Genomic DNA, 18,616 nt, shown 5'->3' with positions numbered 1-18,616 from the left:
GGCAGAGGCATCCGAGTAGTGGCCGGACAGGAAGATGAGCCTGGCTGCCGCATTCAGGATGGGTTGAAGGGGAGCAGGGGAGGCCGATCAGCAACAAGTTGCAATAATTGAGCCGAGAGTGGATGAGGGAAGCAATAAGCGTTTTTAGCGTGTCCATGGTGAGGAAAGAGCGGATTCTTGCGATGTTCTTGAGGTGCAGTGGACATGTCCGGGCAAAGGATTGGATGTAGGGGCTAGATGATAGATCGGAGTCGAATATGACCACAAGGCAGCAGGCATGCTCTCTGGGACTTATGGTGGCGCCACACACTGAGATGGAGATGTCAGGATGAGGTCAGTTAGTGGAGGGTGGAAACACCAGCAGGTCAGTTTTAGAGAGGCTTAGTTTTAGGTAGAGAGAGAACATAGTGTTAGAGACAGCGGACAGGCAGTCGGTGATGTTTTGTAGGAATGGTGCAGAGATGTCACGGGAGGAGGTGTATAGCTGGGTGTCGTCAGTGTAGGGGTGGTATTGAAGGCCAAATCTCCTGATGGTTTGTCCAATAGGGGCTGTGTAGATAGAGAAAAGGAGGGGGCTGAGGACCGAGCCCTGGGGGACCCCAACAGCAAGGGGAAGAGGAGAGGTAGAGCCAGCAAAAAAGATGCTAAAAGAGTGGTCAGATAGGTAGGAGGAAAACCAGGAGAGAGCAGTGTCCTTTAGTCCGATGGAGCGAAGCATACTGAGGAGGAGTTTGTGGTCAACAGTGTCAAATGCTGCGGAGAGGTCGAGGAGGATCAGTAGGGAGTAATCGCCCCTCGATTTAGCTGTCAGGAGGTCGTTTGATACCCTTGTGAGGGCAGTTTCTGTCGAGTGTTGGGGTCGGAAGCCAGACTGTAGGGGGTCAAGGAGAGAGTTCTCTGGTAGGCAGCTTACAAGGCGGGAGTAAACTAGGCGTTCTAGTAGTTTGGAGATGAAGGGGAGGTTAGAGATGGGTCGGTAGTTGGCAGCGTCAGTCGCGTTAAGAGTTGGCTTCTTTAGCAGTGGAGATATGATTGCGTGTTTGAAAGAAGAGGGAAAGATGCCAGAGGTCAGAGAGAGGTTGAATATAGGGGTGAGATGGGAGATGACCACTGGGGAGAGGGATCGGAGAAGGTGTAACGGGGAAAGGGTCACTAGCGGAGGTGGTGGGGCGAGCAGAGAAGAGCAATTTGGAGACTTCTTCCTCTGTCATTGGTCTGAGTACAGACAGTGAGTAGGAGCTAGATGCAGTGCTGACAAGACTAGGGTCAGGGCTAGTCTGGGGTTGGGAAGTTATTTCCTGATGGATGTCATCAATTTTCTTTTTGAAGTAGGCAGCCAGCTCTTCAGCACTGAGATCCGTCACAGGGGGCTGCGGTTTAGAGCTGAGAAGGGAATGAAAAGAGACGTTTAGGGTTGTGCGATAGTGAGGAGACGAGAGAGGTGAAGTAGACTTGTTTGGCATGGTGTAGGGCGAGGTTGTAGGTTCTGAGCATGAATTTGTAGTGGAGAAAATCCGCAGACGTTTGCGACTTTCTCCACAGCCGTTCAGCACTTCTAGTGCACCGCCGGATAAAACGTGTTTGAGGCGTGAGCCAGGGTTGCCGCGTTCTACATCGGATGGCTTGGGTTCTGGGGGCACCGCTCCATCCAGGGCATCTTCGAGAGTGGCACTGTAATGAGCAGCAGCCAGGTTGGAGCAGAAGAGGAGAGAGGTAGGGGACAGAGAGGACTGTAGGGACTCAGCAAAGTCCTGGGTGTGAATGGCCTTAAGGTTCCTGTAGGTACGGTAGGTTGGTGGGTCTATAGAGATGTTAGGGAGCGTGACAGAGAAAGAGAGAAGGTTATGATCCAAAAGCAGGAGAGGGGAGTTAGTGAAGTTGGAAGCAGAGCAGAGGTGGAGGGAGACCATATCAAGAGTGTTTCCATCCCTGTGAGTGGGAGAGGCTGTGAGTTGAGAGAGACCAAGGAAGGAGGTGAGCGAAAGAAGCTGAGAGGCAGATGGGGAGATAGGGTCATTAGTGGGGATGTTAAAATCACCTAAGATGAGGGGTGGAATTTCGTAGGATAGGAAGTGGGTAAGCCAGGCAGCAAAGTGGTCCAAAAACAGGCGAGGAGCACCTGGGGGGCGGTAGATAACTGCTACTCGCATGGACAGAGGGCGGAAAAGTCGTAGCGTATGTACCTCAAATGATGGAAAAGGGAGTGAGGGTACAGTGGGGATGACCTGATAGGTACTATTTGGGGAGAGAAGAGCACTCCCACCACCACGCCTGTCGTCTGGTCTTGGGGTATAGGACAGCTGCAGGCCATTGTGAGACAGTGCAGCAGGGAAGGCCATGTCAGACTGCTGTATCCAGGTTTCTGTGGGAGCGAGCAAATTTAAAGATTGAGCAGTAAAAAAGCTGTGGATGGTGGGGAGTTTATTACATGCTGACTGGCAGTTCCAGAGCGCACATTTAAAGGAGTCAGGGGAGGGTATGCATGGGCTTTCAGTTGGGCTTGGGGATTTTCTAAGCGAGTCAGGTAGGGGATAATAGTTAGGATCAGTGGAGGGTGGGCCAGGATTGGGAGAGATATCCCCAGCTGCTAGTAACAGCAAGATTGCAATGGTGAGCAGATGGTTAGGAGATTTACGAGGGCGACTGTTATGTTTGTTAGTGGTATTAGGGGTTTGAGGCTAAGTAAGAAAGTAAAGAGTGCATGCAAGCTGTGCATAGGTGAGGACAGGAGAGAGGGGCTAATGTGAATAGAGTGCCCCAGTGGTGGGCACAAGAAAGACGTTCTGAAACTAACAGCAAGAATAAGAACAGAGGTGACAACATTAGTGATAGCTTTGAAGTGTAAAGCATTTAGGCAGAGTTTGTGGCCTACCTGTCTCCTACCCTGTCAAACTGCCATGGTCAAACTGCATCATACTTCATCCAGCCATACTTAATACAGCTTATATTTGCAAGGCAGCCACTTGTGTGGCAAACATGCTTACACTGATATTATAGTGAAGGTTAAGGTACAACTTGGAAACAGCTGGGAGTGGCTAATCAGGTTCCAATTGACTAGCCAGCTGACTTTAGCATTGCAAACCTAATGAGCAAAAGGAGGGGGGAGTGAAATTTATTGCTCTCCTTAGATAAAGAAAGCATCTCAACAAGGATGAAACCAGGGGGGGGGGAGCGGCAGGGGAGAGCGGGGAGGAACGGAGGGGAGATCTCTCTCTCCCTCTCTCTTCCCCCCCCTACCACCGCTCCCTGCCGCAACTCACCTGTCACCCACGCCGGCCCCCGAATCTTTAGAGACGAGTGGGGAGATACTCGGCTAAGGCACTACTCGCTCGAGTAATGTGCCTTAGCAAGTATACTCGCTCATCTCTACTCAGTGCCAATAGCAACCTTAATTCTGTTATGTAGGTTGGAAGGCCACAAGTTTACTCAGACTCGTTGAGCTGCTTTTTTGTTACCCGCCAAATGAAACAGTTTTTTAAAGAAATCCAGCCTTTTTAAACCTTTTGCACCCAACGTCCTGCGGTCAGGTTGGAACACCACCCAGTCAGGTTACACTAATATTGGTATGTGTCTAATCACGACTCTCTTACCCTTTGGATTACATGGCAGATATCTGGGCAAGATAAGGACAAGCATTTCCTTTTACACTATGAATAATTGGTGGCATAGTTTCAACTTAACATATTTTAGCCAGTCATGTTTAATGCACTTAAACTAGTTTTATGAATGCTTTGGCCCACATTCTCATTGTCTCACAAGGGATTTCTTTCCGGTAACTTAAGAACGCAACTATCTCAAATGCAGAGCAATCTCTCATTTCTGCTGTTATCGATGTGTTATGTAAGTGGATTACATAAGATATATAAAATTAAATCTGTCTCTGTCTCACGCAGGTTGCAGCTCATAGCGGATCGTCTCATGCAGAGATTTGTGGGCTCAGGGCTGATGCTAAGAGAGTGGGACAGAGTAAAACTTCACGCTACAATTATGAACACACTGTTCCGACGAGACCCCTTAGGCAAGTGTTTATGTCTTGCTGATCATGATATGAAGATGAGAATATGTGTATTGTTCATTTGATTAATCTCCGCTATACTTCGCTTTCATATTTTGTTGTCTTGCCATTTGTAACGTAGACGAATAAAATAACAGACAAGTGCATCCAATATTCCTTGACAGTGAGAACAATGTTCAATGCTCGAGTAGCAGAAGAAGAGGATAGCAACTTGACGCGTGATGGATAATAGGCTTGTACACTCTTCTGTATTCTGACAGTGTATGAAAACTTTTAGACATGTCTTTCTATTAGTCATCAACACCAAAGATTTAGTGGCCCCGGAATAATATAGAAGGTGGATGTTTTTTATGGTGTTTCCAGTACTTTATCATTTCTTCCATGCTTGTACATAAGTGAAGTTGCGCTCATGTGTAATTATTTCAGCCATGCCATATCAGAAAGTAAGGGCTACCTTTCACTGGCATTAAGCATTTCCGTTTGAGGAGCAGAGAAACAGAAATAAAATAACAACAGACTTAAATGGTTCCTCTTTGTTCCCCATTGATTTCAATGGGTTTTCTTTAACCCCTTTAATGCTCCATGATGCACAATTATGGTATGAAGGTTCCAGGTTTGTATGGAGCAGGATCAGAGGTGCCTTTTAGTTGCCATGGCAGCCGAGGGCCTTCCGAAGACTTCAAGGGCTGCCACTGCAAATTGTCTATGAAGCAATGGCAATCTGCTTCATAGTCAATGATTTTTTTGACAGATTGCTTGTCAGGTCGCGGTATAATGTAACACCATGGTGTTACATTATACTACAGGAGTGATCAATCGCAAGTTCAAGATCACTATGGAGACTTAAAAAATGTAAAAATGAGTTTAAAAAAGTTCTATGAATTATTAAAAAGCAAAAGGTAATAAGAGTTGTTTTTTTTTAAAAACCTCTACAATAAAAAAGCTAAAAATGTATTTGGTATTTCTGTGTCCAGAAAAATGTGATCTATCAAAGTAATGCAATAGTTATTGGACGTGGTGAACGTTGTCCAAAAAAAAAATACACAATGTTAGAATTGTGCAAAAAATAGAAAAGTTATGGCTGTCAGAAAATGTTGGCAGAAATAATTGTATTTTTTTCCGAAGATATTTTATTTTTTAAACGTTGTACAGCAAAAAAAATATATGAACTTTGTATCATCACAATTCTACTGACCCATAGAATAAAGTTAAGTCATATTTGCTGCAGTGTGTACGCCACAGAAACAAGACCCCTCCCCCTTTTTTTTTTTCAATTTCACTTCACTTAGAATTTATTTTTAAGTTTTTCAGTACATTAAATGGTTCATTCAAAATATCGTGCTGTGCTCTCCTGTCTCTGAAAGTCAGGAAGGGATGGTTCTTTTTTTTTCTGACCTCACAGGATACTTCTGCAGATGTGGAAAAACCCTACAGTGGTGGAGTGTTTCCTGTGAAGCTGCACATGGACTGGAGGTTTGCTTGTATGTGACCTGTTTTATCTGATGCTTCCATCAGCAGATGGAGTTCAAAAGTGTACTAATCTAGGTGAAGGCTAGCATCACCACAGAATTTCCTTGCATAAGTAAAGGCTCACTTAAACACACTGATATCTTTCAAAAGATTGAAAGATCAGCTATCGTTTTGCATAAAGTACTAATAGGCAGTAATTGCTTTTAGTACTTTATTAGCTTCATTTGCATGAAAATGAGCTTCTGGGAGCTGTTGCAGAACTCAGCAGGAGGTCTGAGCTCTGTAATTAGCTCCATTGTTCAGCCACGGGCTCCCTGTGGAGAATTCAGCACCATGGGCAGCAGACGTAGTGTGCGGTCCTGCTTATCAGTTGTTCTGCAGGTGGGGCTGAGAGCTATAATCAGCTCTCTGCAGGCAGAACACAGCGTGTGATGCTGCTTATCAGCTGTTCTCCTGAACGAAAGTTTTCAAGCAGAACTCAAAATCGTCCTTCGGTTGAACAGTAAAGATGGGCACATTTAGAGCAATAATCATTGTGTCTAAATGGGCCTTAAGGGATTGGATTTTACCTTAACCGTACAAGAATGGAATTTATGGGGGATGGCTCTCCAATTGCTCAATATCCAAACTAAGGACCTGATAGTCTTTGTATATATCTGATGGCCTCAATAGCCTCTGGGATTCTGGGCCACAGCTGAATAGCCTGTGGAGATTCTGGGCCACAGCTGAACAACCTTTGCGCCTTGTATATAGCCTCTCAGCTTGGCCTGTATAGCCTCTGAGCTTTGGCTTTGCCTATAACCTCTGATAAAAAGCCACATGTTTGGTATTGCCACACTACATCAATAAATTCAAAACACTTTATCCCGTTTAGCTAATGCTATTGAAAAAAGAATAAAGACGGAGGAAGGAGTCAAAATGTTTTTTTTTTTGCGCCTCAAAAAACACAGTAAAAGTGATTAAAAAAGGAATTTGTCTTCATAGACTATAGAAGGAGAAATGAGTACAGGAAAGAAGCTGTGCTGATGCATGAAGGTAGCAGCATCCTAGGAACACAAACCTCACATCGAGTATGTATTCCTGGGAGAGATACACCCATATGGGAAACGTCTGAAACCAGGGACAGGTTCCAAACTGTATATTGGGGGGTCTAAAAGTTATTGACAGAATACAGAATGGAGCCCAAAACTTAATGCAATTTTTTTAAACTCAAGGTAAGGAGTCTGTCACCTCCAACCCCTCCTGAACTACAGTTATCAGTGGGTACTGTAGTTTAAACGGGCATCTAGACGTAACGATTAACATTAAAACAAGCAAAAGTGAACAATAATCATTACATTTAAACGCGAGCCAACGAACCAAACGACAAACAACATTCGTTCAAATTGGGCACTTTTTTCGTCATTCAGTATCCGCAGAACTATAACTTATTGTTGGTATTCTTCACATCTCCTTGCACTCTCTGCTCAGTGTTTCTCATAGGAATGTGCAAATGGGAAGATTGTCAAACTTTTTAAACAAGTCTTATAACAATAACTGGGAATTGTAAGCCAAAGCCAGAATAACCATACACAGATAGCTGTTTCAGGATGATTGCCTCTCTTCAGTGTGCGGTAGGATCCTGGCTTGGCTAGCGAGAGGCCTATAAATGTAGGCCAGGAAATGTATATTGTTCCATCTTCCCATTTGAATATTTCCCAGAAGAGCATGAATGGCCTTATACGTCTTCTCACTCACCTTTTAGGTGCTCTCCTTTAGGAGAAACAATATTTTTCCTGACCCATATAGGATTGTAAAACACTGAACGAGAAGTGAACAATTCTCAACGATGATCTGCCTGTCTAAACAGGCTGAAGAAGTGCAAACAAGTTAGTGGTGACGTCACTGACTCGTTCAAGCGAGAATCTGCTTGTCTAAAAGCAGCATAAAAGAGGAAAATTCTAAATTTATCATTTTTATATTTGTACTCACTAGCACCCCAACACTGTAAGCCTGCAAACGGGCCGCGCACTACATGCTGATGCATTCCCTGGACTCCTAAGCTTGACGAGTTAGTGCAGCGGACTTCTGGGACTCCTTTATCAAAATGCAGCACATAACCTGCTTGTAGACTTACAGTGCGAGATTGACAGTGAGTATACACTTAAGAATGACATTCAGAATCTGAACCTTTAAGCTATTCACTGATTACTGTAGTCTGAGGGGTTTCTGGAGATGACAGATGCTCTATATGCTGGGTCGTTTGGATGCGAGAGCAGCAAAAATGGACTTTTGTATGTTTATATCATTTCATGCATGAATAAAGCTGTCTGAAATCCTGCTTTAGATTGTGAGAACTGTAACACTTTCAAGTTTTGCTATGCAGTGTTAGATTGTACTCTGCTGGTAAAAAGCTCTATAGTGTTTATCTGCCTCTTCAGGTCATTATGAAACAATGGCTAATAAGAGCGCAGGCTTCAAGCATTTCAGTGTTGCGTGATACACATGAAAATCAGATCTGCCGCTAGTAAAATAACTGCTTTGTTGCAGCTGGAACAAGGAAGGTATTCGGAAAGCAATGATGCAATCTATTTCGAATAACCTGCACAGCCATTACAAATAATAAGGCTCTGTTATATCGTGTCTATAATGCGTTTATGATGTATTCTTGATCAAGAGGTTGAGATTAATTCAGCAAAGATGTAAAGGTTCAGCAGAGGTACAATAAAGCTCAGACAATTAACAAGACCTTTTACTTTATTATGGCTTTATTATTGTGTGCAGAGGTAATACTTTCTCTTTATTCAAATACCTAACTCCAACCTCTTTACCCTCATTATATGGACTTTTATTCACAGCCGGCACACTCGCCTATACGAGAGTATTGTTTTCTTTTATTATGACCATTTAGGTTATATAAACGCTTGGTTATGTACTTTTATATGTTTTACAGGTGAAGAAAGAGCCACAATATCCCCGGGAAAGCCTGGCCAAAGGGAAAGGGAGTCATTTGATGCCAGAAATGTTCTGAAGGTCAGTGGGATATGCGAATCGTTAAAAAGATAATGTATTTCAAGTCATTCCATTTTCTATGCTGGGCAAACGTGAGTGGGTTTTCTAGTCTCATGAAAAGTTCTGTAGCTTTCTAATATGCTGTACTTCAATTCCTCATTATTTTTAACGGGGAGTAGGCACTCTTGTCCTGGAACCATAATAGTGGTAGGACCATAACAGTAATGGATGGAATGGAATGTTGCAATATGAAGGTACTGCCTCAACAGATGAATGCCCTTCAAAAGGTGGGCATGGGAAAATGTGACATTTTGAGGCTTAGAAATACTGGTGTGTGGCGTGTCCTTTCAATGCAGACAGCTTTAGACGAGAAGATATACGCAACTTTTCTTTTTATTAAGATGCTAGCTTATATACCTGGCGTTGCCCAAGTATCCCTTGATGTCTTGGGTCTTTGCGTCTCCTTTTGAATTCTGGCCATATGCTGTTCCTGGGTCTCTGCAGCCTTTGATGTAGTGGCTCTTTCCTGCAATACTTCAAGTTGCTTCTCATTGTGTTCAATGGTTTCTGACGTATTTTATTGAATATGAGCCTCATGCGGTTTCAAGGTCTCTGCAGCCCCTGATGTCCTGGCTCTTTGCTGATCATTCCTAAACAAGGTATTATGGGGACAGACTAACATTTTAAAATCTAATGCACACCATCACAGTTATGTTTACTGTACCTGGTCTAGCTACTTCCTTCATTTTTTATCTACAGTAGTGTTCAGAAAATAGCAGTCTAACATCATTAAGCTGAAAAAACACAGTTTTTGGTAGAAATGACATTTTTACATTGTAATAGAGTACAATCATAGAATGGTAGAGTTGGAAGTGACCTCCAGACTTATTTGGTCCAACCCCCAGCTCAACGCAGGATCCACTGAATCATCCCAGACGGATGTCTGTTCAGCCTCTGTTTGAAGACTTCCATTGATGGAGAATTCACAATCTCCAGTGGCAACCTGTTTTGCTCATAGATAAAAAAAAAAAACAGACTCAACAATTAGGACGTGCATGCCACTCATGATTATCAGCAATCTGCCTTAATAATAGAAGGTGCCTTGCAACTTCTAGACTATTTGCATAGCATGTAATTGACCTTGAATAGATGGCACTCTATGCAGGTAGTGTAGGGGCATTACGCTCTTGTCATAGCATGGTATGGCGATCATGGTGGCAAATACCATATCTGTGCGTGTCAAAGTACCTTCCACATGAATGCCAGGACTCAAGGTTTTCCAGCAGAACATTACGCAGAATATCACACTGCCTCATCCAGTTTGTCTCCTTCTCGCTGTATATCATATTGTCATCTTTTCCCCAGCGGTGCACATGCACCTAGCCATACCAATTTGGCCTTTGGCTTTCCATGAAAGAATTGGCTACTAACATGGCTAATTATATTGCCTTCAATGATGCGCCAACCTAAGCACCTCTACCACCAAAGTACTTTGGTGAATACCGCCTATCAGTTCTCCCCAATGATGACTAAAACTTAATTGAACATCTATAATAATTTAGGTTGAATATATAAATAGGGAAAAGGTAACACTACGGGGCTAGAGAAAAATGAGCTTCTCATATTTAGAATGCTTGCAGTTGCTGTAGTTTCCCAATAAAGTAACCACTTCTGTTTTTCTCTACTCCTCTGTGTATTAGTTTTGCTTCTTTTCTAAAGCTAGAGCATCTCAAAACATTCCTGCCATTATTCACAGTCTAGAGGTATTATTCTCCAGAGCATTGATTCAAATATCGCCATTTTACTACCTTTGATACATTTGTGTTCTGCTAGTACCACTATTTTCTGACACTTCCTGTTAGATCATTTTCTTTGGAGATGTGTCTTCAGGGATTCTGCGCTCTAACTTATTGTGGATCTCCTAGTACTTAGCGGTGAGCTTGGCATGTATGGCAAAATTAAAGTGTTCTTAGCAGTAATTTAGCACATTGGATTTAGTGGTCATTAAACCCACAATTTATAATTTATGGCAGGAGAATTTATTTGCAGACAGATTTCTTGTACTTTCCCCTCAAATGGGTAATCTGGGAGTTAAAGTAGCGGCTCTACCTGTTAAAGCAGTAGTCACAAATAAATCGTGTGCTTCCTTCTGTGGAGCTATCTTTCACGCCACATAATTTTTCATGTGTACAAACGCAACAAGATGGAAATTATTGGCCATAGCCACCATAGTGGGAGATGATTTGTTAATTTTGAAAGTTCACGGGATACCACTGCTGAATCCTACAGTGGTATCCATGCGTGTCTGCGGCCATGGAGAGGAAAAGAATGTTTCTTACCTCTCCGGGTCCAGCACGGATCTCCTTGGAGCCGTCCGGATCTTCTTTCTTCAGCACGGCGGATTTGTCCGGGAGCGTCAGGCGACACGCCCAGCACATGCGCAGTGCTCACTTTTTTGTTTTTGAATCGCCTACTTTCCCACGGATCCTCGGAACCTCAACAGTGACAGCTGCGGGTGTGCCGTGGCAGGGACGGCTTCCATTGACTTCAATGCAAGCCTGGGACCCGCAGGAAAATGGAGCATCCTGTGATTTCTTCCCATGCACCGGCAAAAAAAATCGCATCCGCATGCTTTTACTTGTTGTGCAAATGCTAATGCATCCCTAAGGGGCGGCAAGATGTGCAGATCTCCCGTGAGGGAGACACGCGCTCATTTTATAATTAAAATCCGCACGTGGACATTGGGCCTTAGACAGTGTTTTACAGAGAGAAAAGAACAATACAGTAGTACATTTTATACATGCTTGAAAATTGGCTGAAAATTCATAACCAACTTTTCCATTACCATTCCTAACTCGTCAATTCACTATGGATCATGATTTTACAAAGATGATCTGGGCAAAGGATCCCAAAAGGAATGGCTTGTAGTTTAAGAAGGTACAAATTATGGCAACAAAACTAGTAAGGAGCATGAAGGATCTTACATTTGAGGAAAGTTAAGGAGGAGGGGCTATGATTAATTTGTACAAGTATAGAAATGGCCCTACAGGAAACACATTGAAAAGTTGTTTCATGTAAAGTAATCTAAAAAGATAAGACCTATGTACCTGGAGAATAGTGTTACCAGACAGTATTATTGTACCTTGATGCCACCGGAAGCTAGGGGTTTGACAGGGAAAACGCCCCTCTCACACCCCTAGTGCCTGATTGGCAAAATAGGTTAAGGTCCTCCAAGCTGTTGCTCCCCTGTTACCCGGCTCTGTGCCACTGTCCTGCTGCTGTAGCCTTCTGTCCTTCCGGGAGCCGTGATGCATCTGGTCCTGGATGCTGCGACTGGCGGCAGTGAGTATCTGTGGTGCCGCGGTGGCAATTACAAAGTTACATCAGGTGGGGGAGTGAAAGGGTGTCCGCTTCTGGACCGAGGACAGCGTCTGCTCCTGGAGTGTGCGGCTGGCGGCTCTCAGAGTCTCTCCCGCTGTACATGTGGCCTCCTGATGTTCAGTTGCGATAGCTTATTATGTGTAGATTCTGATGTATCTGCATGCTTGCAAATAAAGTTAATTAAAAGAGTTAATACCAAAAAAAATCGAATCTTGACGGCAGAGAAGCTCATTTCTTTATGTTTTTTTGTGTTATTTTTCTTTAGCAAACAGTAGATTTATGTCTTTTCTAGGCTTGCGAAAAATCTGTTACTCCTGCTTCCTTCAATAGATCAGCAGGGAAATGATGCATGTAATTGTACTATAAACATAAACCTTTAAAAGACCTGGCATGGGACAAGTACATTAGACCCATGCAGGATTGAAGTTGCGGCATGCCTTTGTCCCAGCTGCATCTAACACTTTAGCTGGGCTCACACTGGCTTCTGAGTCACAAATTTAGCACCTCTCATTGAAACATGCAGTTTTTTACTCAGCGCTGTTTTTAAAGGGTCTACTGCTTTTTTTGTTTTATCTCGTAAAGCTTTACCCCTGGTGTTTTTGTTCCACATTGACTTCAAACCCACATTGTCTTCAGATGTAATACAGTGAAAGTGTATATATAGTGTACTAGTCCAGCCATTACGGCATGCCATTTTCCTGGAGCTTTTCTATCCATTCAGGTCTTACATTTATTTGTAGCTTAAAACTTTATTGTAAATCTTTTGTATTTGATTTGCTGTTTCACTTTGTTTCATGCAGCTTGCATGTATGTGTGCTCACTATTGTACATTGCCTTATCCACTATATTCTTATTTTCAGTTGGACTTTATGCTATTTAACCCTTTGCAATCCAATTTTGGATTCAGGGTTTCCTAGAGGGTTTTCTCATTCTGCCATTATACAATAGCGCCATCTGCTGGCTAGAGCCAGTACTGCGGTATGGGACATGCTGGAGTGGCCCCCAACAACAGACCCAGTAATATACAGTAAGAATACCCTGCTGGACGTCTTTCGACATCAGAGCTGTACAGCTTTCAATTAGAATGTCTTTAGACGTCAGAAAGTGGATTGGAAAGGGTTAAAGTAGTTAGGCCAGGTTCACATCTGCGCTGGGACCTCCGGTTGGAGGTTCTGTCACTAAACCGGCTCAAAATACTGGAAGAAGAAGTGCTACATGCAGCACTTTATTCCGCCCAAAAGCCGGGCACCTGAGTGGAAACGGAACTGACCCCGTTATAGACAATAGGGTCCATTCGGCGCTGTTCGAATCCGTCCTGAGATGGAGCTGTTCAGCCGCGGGAATTCCCCTTTCCTACTCCCTGAATGGAGCAGGAAACCGGAACCCCCGCCGCAGATCTAAAAACACCCTTACTCTATTGAACAGGACTTGGTATAATATTGATTTTTCTTGCATTCATGCATTGTGAATGGTAATATGGAAAAGTCTATTTATAGGTATCATCTAGAATGAAATTATATTCTTCTTCTGTATGACTTAAGGACAGCAAAGTATCCAGCTTAAATTAGACCTAATGTAGAGAAGAGACACATTTAAATTCGGTGCTTGGAGCAAATTCTAATAGAAGTGCAAGCAGGAAATATGTTCTTGTCTTGACATTGTGATTTTATAATGATCAATATATACTGCGGAATGTCCTGAAGCAGTCAATATGCATTTCATTGACAATTTATGTGCAAAGCAGCAACTAATATAGAATATTAAATACTGAACTTTAATCACTTTGCAATTACAGAACTTCTGTTTCTGCTGGCTAGAAAGATCTCCTCTCTTTCTGTATTTCGTTGGGAAACACTTATCAATGCATATATCCCAGTTTAATGATGTAAAGGCATTCATGAATATGGTGTCCTTCCTAAACAAGCTTGGGCTACATGGCATCAAATTCTTTCTAACTCTCCCAATTATATAATTTCTTATCACCATCAGTACTTGTGACATGTATTGCAACAATCTCAACACTGACAGACCTAAAATTGTAAATGCAGACTACTCGTTCTGTAAGTTTTACTGCAATTGCAACTTGTAATAGTTTTATTAGTCTAGACATTGTGGAATGTCATTGTTAGTGTAATGGAGTGCTACAGGTATATTCTTGTGTTCCGAATCCGGGTTAAATACGAGCTGCTCGGAGAATCACAGGTCACACAGCATTTGTGTAAATCGCAAATGATTCTGTTTATTTGTTAACAAACCAAAGTATTTATAGTCCTTATAGACAAACACATTGAAAATGAGGCTAGAAGATACCTGACTTAGGCTTCATGCCCACTGTCGGGTCAGATTCCGCCTGCGAAATATCGCAGCAGAATCAGACCCGGCGCCCCTCAGAGACCCCATACTCACCTCTCCGGATCTGCCGTGAGTGTCTCAGCCGGCGCCCAGTGCAGTGCATGACGCGCTAGTGCTGGGCGGAGATGCGGATTCCTGCGGTACTTCCACAGTGCTCACAGCAGAAGTATCGCGGGACGAATGGCTTCCATTGACTGCAATGGAAGCTGTCTGCACGATTTTTCAGACAGAATAGAACATGCTGCGATTCTCCCCCGCGAGTGGAAAATCGCGGTTGATTTCCGCTCGTGGGCATGGGAGAATCGTTTACCACAATATGTCTATGCAAGGACATTGCTATGGAATTCGCAGCGGTCATCTGGCCGTGAATTCCACAGCGATAATTAGTCTGTGGGCATTAACCCTTATGCATAACTTGTTACAATTTTCTATTATTGATTACTAAAACTTAGCACATGCAGTGACGTCGGTCTCTGAGCAAAACTTTTCTCTAGTCAGAGGGTAGATTAATTGGTAAACTATAAGCATTCCTGAGCTTAGTTAAGGTTTACATAGTTAAATATATGTATAGACGATCAAGCAAAAAACTCTTTATCATGTTTTACTATTTGCTAAGCAGAATACATTTATGAAACAAAGACCATCTTTAATCAGCTTGTGTGAGTGAAGGTCAATCACAGCTTTCTTCTTCAGGCCCTGTAATCTTCTGTTTGTCCTATTTTTCTGAACAAAATATCTGAATACGTGTGTCAAGTTAAGAAATGGAGTAGGGAACAAGTTGGTGTTCAAAAACCATGTCAAATGGCATCCTAGGCTAAAGAAAACACCAACTACTCCCACCTGTAGTTCATAAATGGCATGAATTTACCTGGAATTGGTTCAGGTTGCAGTGTATGTTGTTTGTGTGTTGTAGATATTGTTTTTTCATTTCGTGATAAAACGCTTTAAAGATTAGATTTGCAAAGCAGCTACACAGCAATATCTCCACTGAGGTTACAGCGTGTAGCTATGAGTGCTCAAAATTGTTCCATATCAAGACGATATCAGGAGGATGACATTTATAGAATATTGCAGCTGTGCCATAACGTATTTCCCGGTGCTTATGGTTGCAAGTCAAAGCCAATTAACATATCTACATAGCGCTGAATAGTATTTTTTAAACCCTGTAAAATAAGAAATACAGTCTTGCCATAAATCATCTGTCATCTGGCTAAACACCATTGCAATAAAAGTATGCAATATTGCTATATTAAGAGATGGATCAATATGTCAGAATCAACACGTTTTAATTTTGGGGTAGTCTAGGAGACATACTGCCTGAGGGCTGCGTAATAATTCACTGTCAGTGGCTGCTTATCACTGCACACACAAAGACACAATCTCTTGTGATCCATAGCTTGAGGCACGAAAATACGCTTTTGCCAACAGACAAAAGCCGTGACGTTCCCTGAAGACACGTTTCCTTGGGAAAGAAACTAATTGGAAACAGTCTTCACTCCTACAAGTGTTCTTCTCCAGAAAGTATATTTGTGAATTCAATATTCTAGCCATGTATTTTTAATGCATATCATTTTTTTTTCATACTCAATTAGTCTGTTTAATTAAAGAGAACAGACACAATAAGCTGCAACTTATAAGCCAGAAGCAAGGCAAAACTCAAATTGCTCCACAAGTCCTCGTTCAAGATGAAATTAACAAATGAAAATAAACGGATGAATAGAGTCCCTGAGCAGTTTCCACAGTCTTAAAGAATGAAAACCAGGTTACTGTTGCCCAATTACAGCTGATTACACACGTATTAACTATGGAAACTGGTAAAGAATGGAATGCACTGGAATCTATAGCTTCAGTTTGATACTGGTTTTTATTGTTGTCAAAGCGGCTTCAAATTGCTTTGGCTTCTCTACTGTGATTTGCGCTAATGAATCCTGTACGATATTAGAAGGAAGGGTCTAAGAAAGTCTGCTGTTCGCTAATTGGCTTTAACTTTTTTTGTTTTTTCCCCATTTGAACAGTCTCTGTTCACATGTACTAGTCTTTTGAGTAAAGGCCCTTGTACACAGGCCGACAGTTGGGTAAGCCACTGCACGAGTGTTGGCGTCACCGCTAAGGTTGTCAGTGTTTGTGCAAAGCATTTAAACTAAAAAACTTGCCGCTGGCTCATGGGCTTCTTGCCCGCTTCACCTCCTATGGGAAACAGGGAGCTGTCACAAAGAGTAAGAGAAGTCAGTGAGCCAATGAGCTTTTTTAAGTGAGCGATTCTTTTGCATTCACACTGAACGATTATTGCTCAAATTTGTTTGCTTTTATGGCATTTACAGTGAGGGATATATAGTGCACTATTTTAATAGTGGGAATACCAATAATGTCTAATATTTTCATTCTTTAGATTTTTTAAATGAAAGATATGGAACATTTAAAAAAAAAATCTTTGTTTAGGTTTTTTAAATATTGTATTAAACTTTTTTCTACATTTTATGTTTTAGTTCTGGGAAATGTTACTAGTCCCTAGCCTGCCATGGCAACCTATTAGCAACTAAAGATCGTGTTGCAGAGGGTCTGACGAAGTAATGAAGGAAGCCCACTTTCTAATGACTTAGGGTATGTTTACACACAAAATTTCGCAGCAAAATCTGCAACATTTACGCATCAAAAAATATGTAAAAATCTGCACCATTGGTGCAGATTTTGACTAGAAATCAGCTGTGTATCTGCAACTGATGTCAGCATCTACAGCGCTCCAGTCACTTCAGAATACTTCACTCTGGAAATATACCCCGACAGCCGCTAGTGAGTGCCGCTCTGCTGGTTAGGTGAGGCAACCTCTGCATCCTCTGACCAGCAGTGCGTCGTTTAGTAAGGGGGTGTCCTGCCAGCGCTGTGCTCTTCTTGCTGGCTGCACAAAGTATTCCGAGGTGAGGGGAGTGCTCTAGATGCCGAAAACAGCTGTGGATGCACAGCTGACTTACAGTTTTTGATGCAGAAATGCTGAAGATCTTGCAGCAATATTTTCCACTTTGGAAAATCCACAGCATTTCCTTTATGTGTGAACATAGCCCTGGATGCTGTGGTCCACATTGTCTGTGGCATCTAAGTGGTTAAAGGCCTGTGATGTGAGTCATCTGTAAGTGTGGATTCAGATAAGCTCGTTTATGTGCGTACAATTGTGCGCACATAACCACGCATCTATTAGAACCATTGGTTCCCTATGGTGTGTTCACATGTCTGTGTTTTACAGGCATGCAAACCCGCGCACCTGTAAAAGATAGGACATACGTGCATCATAGGTCTGTGGTGCATGTAAATATTCCCCATGGGGAGTAAAGAATCCCCTGTCACAGCTGTGGCAGAGGATTTAGATGTTCTTCCATTGCTTTTTAATGGGACCGGCAGTTCTGCAGTCCCATTGAAAGCAATAGGCTCCCGGCAATATTTTAAAAATAAAAAAATATATATCCTCACCTCTCCTCAGCTGCCGGGGCTCAGGCGCCTCCAGCCTGTCTTCTCCCTGCACTGCTCTGAATCTGTTTCAGCAGGCAGGGGATTTAAAATCCCTGCCTACTGAAAGAGCTGTATATGATTGGCTAAGCACTCAGCGAATCACAGGCAGCACTCAGCCATTCATTGAATTCAATGAATGACCAAGCGCTGCCTGTGATTGGCTGAGTGGTGTGACTAATCACAGGCAGCACTCAGCTGTCATTTAATGAATGGCTGAGTGCTGCCTGTGATTGGCTGAGCGCTCAGCCAATCAGATACAGCCCTTTCAGCAGGCGGGGATTTTAAATCCCCACCTGCTGAAACAGATTCAGAGCAGTGCAGGGAGGGGAGAGGCAAGACGCACTTGAGCCTCGGCATCTGAGAAAAGGTGAGTATTAGGGGTGAGCGAGTATACTCGCTAAAGCACTACTCGTTCGTACTATCTCCCTGCTCGTCCCTGAAGATTCGGGGGCCGGCGGCGGGTGGGGAGCTGCAGGGGAGAGCGGGAGGAACGGAGGGGAGATCTCTCTCCCGCCCGCTCTCCCCTGCTCCCCGCAGCGACTCACCTGTCAGCTGCGGCGGCTCCCGAATCTTCAGGGACGAGCGGGGAGATACTCGGCTAAAGCACATTACTCGAGCAAGTAGTGCCTTAGCGAGTATACTCGCTCATCCCTAGTGAGTATATATTTTAATTTTTAACAGATTCTATGGATGATTTTCAGGGAAGGGCTTATATTTAAAAATTTACACGGCAGCAATGGAGAGGTGAGTGTGTGAGTATATATATATATATAGATTATACAAAAATTTATTTTTTTACACAAACCAGGGATGATTTTCAGGGAAGGGTCTTATTTCAATCTCTTCCCTGAAAATAACTGCAAGGGTTGCCGGCATCCTATTGCTTACAATGGGGCCGCTGGCAAC

At 43.0% G+C, this 18,616-nt stretch overlaps 1 protein-coding gene across 2 annotated transcripts in view; it reads left to right on the top strand.

Moving 5' to 3' along the window:
* The window catches only part of ASCC1 (activating signal cointegrator 1 complex subunit 1), a 296,768-nt gene that overhangs the window by 111,222 nt on the left and 166,930 nt on the right, over positions 1-18,616 (top strand). For both annotated transcript variants that reach the window (XM_066600567.1, XM_066600568.1), the window contains exons 8-9: positions 3,894-4,018; positions 8,418-8,497. In XM_066600567.1, coding sequence (XP_066456664.1) covers positions 3,894-4,018; positions 8,418-8,497 — 205 coding nt within the window. The remainder of the gene's footprint in view (positions 1-3,893; positions 4,019-8,417; positions 8,498-18,616) is intronic.

Source organism: Eleutherodactylus coqui, chromosome 4 (assembly GCF_035609145.1).
Source record: "Eleutherodactylus coqui strain aEleCoq1 chromosome 4, aEleCoq1.hap1, whole genome shotgun sequence".
Classification (NCBI taxonomy): Eukaryota; Metazoa; Chordata; class Amphibia; order Anura; family Eleutherodactylidae; genus Eleutherodactylus; species Eleutherodactylus coqui.
Note: the sequence above shows the minus strand (reverse complement) of the source record. Positions and strands in the feature narration are given on the sequence as shown.